The following is a 4,074-nucleotide window of genomic DNA, read 5'->3' as shown; positions in this document are numbered from 1 at the left end:
CTTGTCCCTGCTCAGCAGCCTGGCAGTGGCCGCCCCATGCTCCTGCCCTTGCCATTGCACATCCCCACATGCCAGTGCCCATCCCGGCAAGAGCCCTGAGCAAGGAGGGAGGGACAGCATCTGCCTGGCCAGGGGCTGGGGCTCAGGCCTTGGCCCTTGGCATTCCTCAAACACATACAGCTTTGCTCAGCACCAGAGACACCTTGGCCTTGTTTGTCCCCAGCTGTCATCACTGCCTCCAGTGTTCTGCTCTAACTGGAAACTGGGGACACATTCTCAGAGAGACTTATTAAACTTTTAGAAATTTTGGAGTTTCAATTTAACTTGGAGTTCTTGAGAAGTTTTTTGAACACTCTCTCAGGGACTGAGTCTGATGTAAACAACTCCAAATCCCCAAGAGGCTCATTAAAGTCCTTGTGCTGTGTCTGTGCTGCTGAGCTTTAAAGGAACAGCTCTTGCCAGGGCCAGCTCCTCTCCCAGCCCAACAGGGCTGAGGGCTCTGCCTACAGGCACTGAGGGGACAGGAGCCAGGCAGAGACAGGCTGAAGGCAATCAGGATTGCGAAGACATTGAGCTGAGACTTCACTTGGGGAAAGATCTTCACAGCCCTGTGCATGGTGAGTGTGTGGATGCAGGGCAATGTCCCCTGTGCTCCTGGAGGGATCTCCTGAAGCCAGAACACCCCACAGCCTGGGGGATGTGTCAGGAGGACTCTCCCAGTTTCTCTGTGGCACAGGAGCAGGAAGAGGAGGATGTGCTGCAGAGCGGGGCTGCCCTGGGCACCATCAGAGGGACAGGGCAGGACAGCTCCTGCTGCCAGGGACGGCTGCAGGGGGTGAAGCTGGGGCTGCAGCCAGGGCTGCCCAGGGCTGTCCTGCAGAGCAGCTCCTGCAGCCCTCAGGGCTCTTGGCCAGCCCAGGGCATGGGCCACCTGCCAGGGGCAGCTCCCAGCCTGCCTGGCAGCTTCCCATGGATGCTGCAAGGGAGAAGGTGGAGGTGGAAGGAGCCACCCCCATCAGGGCAGATTCCTCCTGCTGTGGAGATGGTGCTGCATGGCCATGGCTGCTCTCAGCTTTCTCCTCAAGGGAAGGGAAAGGGGCTGTCAGCTGTGTCTGTGTCACTGAGACTCTGACACTGTCACCCTGGGCATCAGCAGATGGGCCTCAGATCTCCATCAGACAGTGCCTCCTCAGCCTCCTCTCCCTACAGACAGCAGCAGCAGCACCTTGACTTGCAGCATCTCTGTTTGTCTGGCCTGCCCTTAAGGCCCTGCTGCCCGGGAGATGCCCCTGGGCAGTGCCTTGTGCTGGGAGGGGTCTGCAGGGCAGAGCTGAGTCCCCAGGGCTGGGCTGGGCTCTGGCAGCAATGGCAGGGACAAGGCTTGGGTAAAGAAAAACAGCTCCCAGTAGGCACAACTCCAGGCAGCAGAGAGCCAGACCAATCCTTTGCATCCCTCCATGTCCCGCTGCATAGGGAGAGAGAGTAGAGTTGGAGGGATTGATTTTGAAACTGGAGTCTTCAAAAAAACCATGTTATTTTTAAGTGCAGTTTTAAATTGGTACATCCTGTACTAGAGTGAGGGGAAATGAGCAAAGGGCACCTGTGTTGGCCCAGCAGGTCTGAGTGCACTGGGGCACAGGGAGCCCTGTTTTCCATCTGGCCTCCCCAGTGTTCAGCCTGACAGCAATGCTAAGAACAGGAATTTTGTCCCTTCTAAAAAGCACACAGTTACTTTGTAGCCCAAAGCTACACTGAAAAGAAAAAGGTAAATGAAATTTCCCCAGAGAAAGAGAAGCAATTTTGAGTGCCTGTGCAAGAAAATAGCATAGGATGTACTCAAGGTACTTTGTCCAAATTGTCAATGTTGTCTTTGAACAGCTCAAAATGTCCAGAATGAAGGAATGTCCAACAGCAGCTCCATCCAGCACTTCCTCCTGCTGGCATTGGCAGACACGCGGCAGCTGCAGCTCCTGCACTTCTGCCTCTTGCTGGGCATCTCCCTGGCTGCCCTCCTGGGCAACGGCCTCATCATCAGCGCCGTAGCCTGCGGCCACCACCTGCACACGCCCATGTTCTTCTTCCTGCTCAACCTGGCCCTCAGCGACCTCGGCTCCATCTGCACCACTGTCCCCAAAGCCATGCACAATTCCCTCTGGGACACCAGGCACATCTCCTACTCAGGATGTGCTGCTCAGGTGTTTTTCTTTGCCTTTTTCATGTCAGCAGAATTTTCCCTCCTGACCATCATGTGCTACGACCGCTACGTGTCCATCTGCAAACCCCTGCACTACAGGACCCTCCTGGACAGCAGAGCTTGTGCCCACATGGCAGCAGCTGCCTGGGCCAGTGCCTTTCTCAATGCTCTGCTGCACACAGCCAATACATTTTCCCTGCCCCTGTGCAATGGCAATGCCCTGGGCCAGATCTTCTGTGAGGTGCCCCAGATCCTCAAGCTCTCCTGCTCCAAATCCTACCTCAGGGAACTTGGGCTCATTGTGCTAAGTGCTCTTCTATTTTTTGCTTGCTTTGTGTTCATTGTTTTCTCTTATGTGCAGATCTTCAGGGCTGTGCTGAGGATCCCCGCTGAGCAGGGACGGCACAAAGCCTTTTCCACCTGCCTCCCTCACCTGGCTGTGCTCTCCCTGTTTCTCAGCACTGGCACATTTGCCTACCTGAAGCCCCCCTCCATCTCCTCCCCATCCCTGGATCTGGCCCTGTCAGTTCTGTACTCAGTGGTGCCTCCAGCCCTGAACCCCCTCATCTACAGCCTGAGGAACCAGGAGCTCAAGGATGCCTTGGGAAAACTGGTGACTGCAACTTCAGAAGCAATAAATTCTCTTTTCTGCTACAGAGCCTTTAGAATATAACTCTTTACCATATCAGCTTTTTTTCCCCTGTTTGTCTATTCTTTGCTATGTTATCTTTTTCTGTTGTTGTAGTGTTTCTATCAAAATACTGTAGTATTACTCTTAGGTTTTTACATGAATATCTACATTTCTTTTGAAATAAAAATACTTGCAAGTGGTTTGTTCCCTTCGTGTTTAAATAAAAACAAGTGCCTGCCTGACTTGTCTGTCCAAGGCATTTCCTCAGCCCTTCCCTGTCTCTGCAGGGGCAGTGCCTGTGAGCAGAGGTGGCAGGAAGAGACTCCCAGCACAGCAGCACAGCCAGGGACAATGGCCCTGCCTCTTCCCACATCTGCTCTGCCCAACTCCACCCTGTCCTTGCCAGCCCTGCTGTAGCTGTGAGGCCGGAGCGCTCTGGCAGCTTGGTCACTGTCTTGCTGCGTGTCCCTGCTGTGGCCACAGGCAGGGCCAGGCCATGGGCACTGCTGGGACACAGCTGGGCTCCCGCACAGCAGCTCCAGCAGCAAAGGGCATCTCCTGAGGGCAGGGCAGGGAGGCTTTGCTCCCCTCCAGAGCTGCTGTCAGCAATGTGCTCCAGGAATGCCCTGGCACAGCAAAGCCCAGGGCCTGGGGCAGGGGGGGAGTGTGCAGGGGGGGCTCACAGCAGTGTCCTGGCACAGCCAGAGCTCCTGGCATGGACCTGGGACAGCAGCAGAGCAGGACCTGGGCTGTGTCTCTGTTCTGGGAGAGTCTGGGAAGATGCCCCAGTGCAATTGTCCCACACCAGCCCCTGCAACCACCATTGCCAGCACTGGCCTCTGCCCTCACCTGTAGGAGGTTGTTTGGCCCTGCACGGAGGGACACCAAGTGACCAGGCCAGCAGGCCATGTTTGCTCTGCACTGAGGAGATCTCAGCAGTACATTGTGTGTGTGAGGGGAGATGAACCCCAGTGAGCACAAACACCATCAGCAGCATCTGGGGCTGGCACAATTCCAGTGGCACAAACAGGGCCTTGAGGCCGCTTCACTCTGAGAGTAATGTCCTCTGGGAAAACACCTGAATTTGTTGAGTTGTGGTTAGGACTGCATGGAGAGAAATATCCCAGGCAGTGAGGCTCCAGGAAAAAATGCTCAGGGCATCCATGGACTGCACAGAGAGACATTGGATAGAGTGAGAGTCTGTGGGGAGAAATCAGAGCTGCCTCCCTTCGGAACCAGCCCAGGGACC

General features: G+C 55.3%; 1 protein-coding gene across 1 annotated transcript; it reads left to right on the top strand.

The window, feature by feature from the left end:
• Positions 1-2,069: 2,069 nt before the first annotated feature.
• LOC134434261 (olfactory receptor 14J1-like) lies at positions 2,070-2,804 on the top strand (the record flags this gene model as incomplete). Its single annotated transcript, XM_063182941.1, has 1 exon — positions 2,070-2,804. A coding segment is annotated over one exon (735 nt), but the record flags the coding sequence as incomplete, so codon positions are not given.
• Positions 2,805-4,074: the final 1,270 nt, after the last annotated feature.

Source organism: Melospiza melodia, unplaced genomic scaffold (genome assembly GCF_035770615.1).
Source record: "Melospiza melodia melodia isolate bMelMel2 unplaced genomic scaffold, bMelMel2.pri scaffold_34, whole genome shotgun sequence".
In the NCBI taxonomy this organism is placed as follows: domain Eukaryota; kingdom Metazoa; phylum Chordata; class Aves; order Passeriformes; family Passerellidae; genus Melospiza; species Melospiza melodia.
The sequence above is the reverse complement of the archived record's forward strand: the minus strand, read 5'-3'. Positions and strand labels throughout refer to the sequence as shown.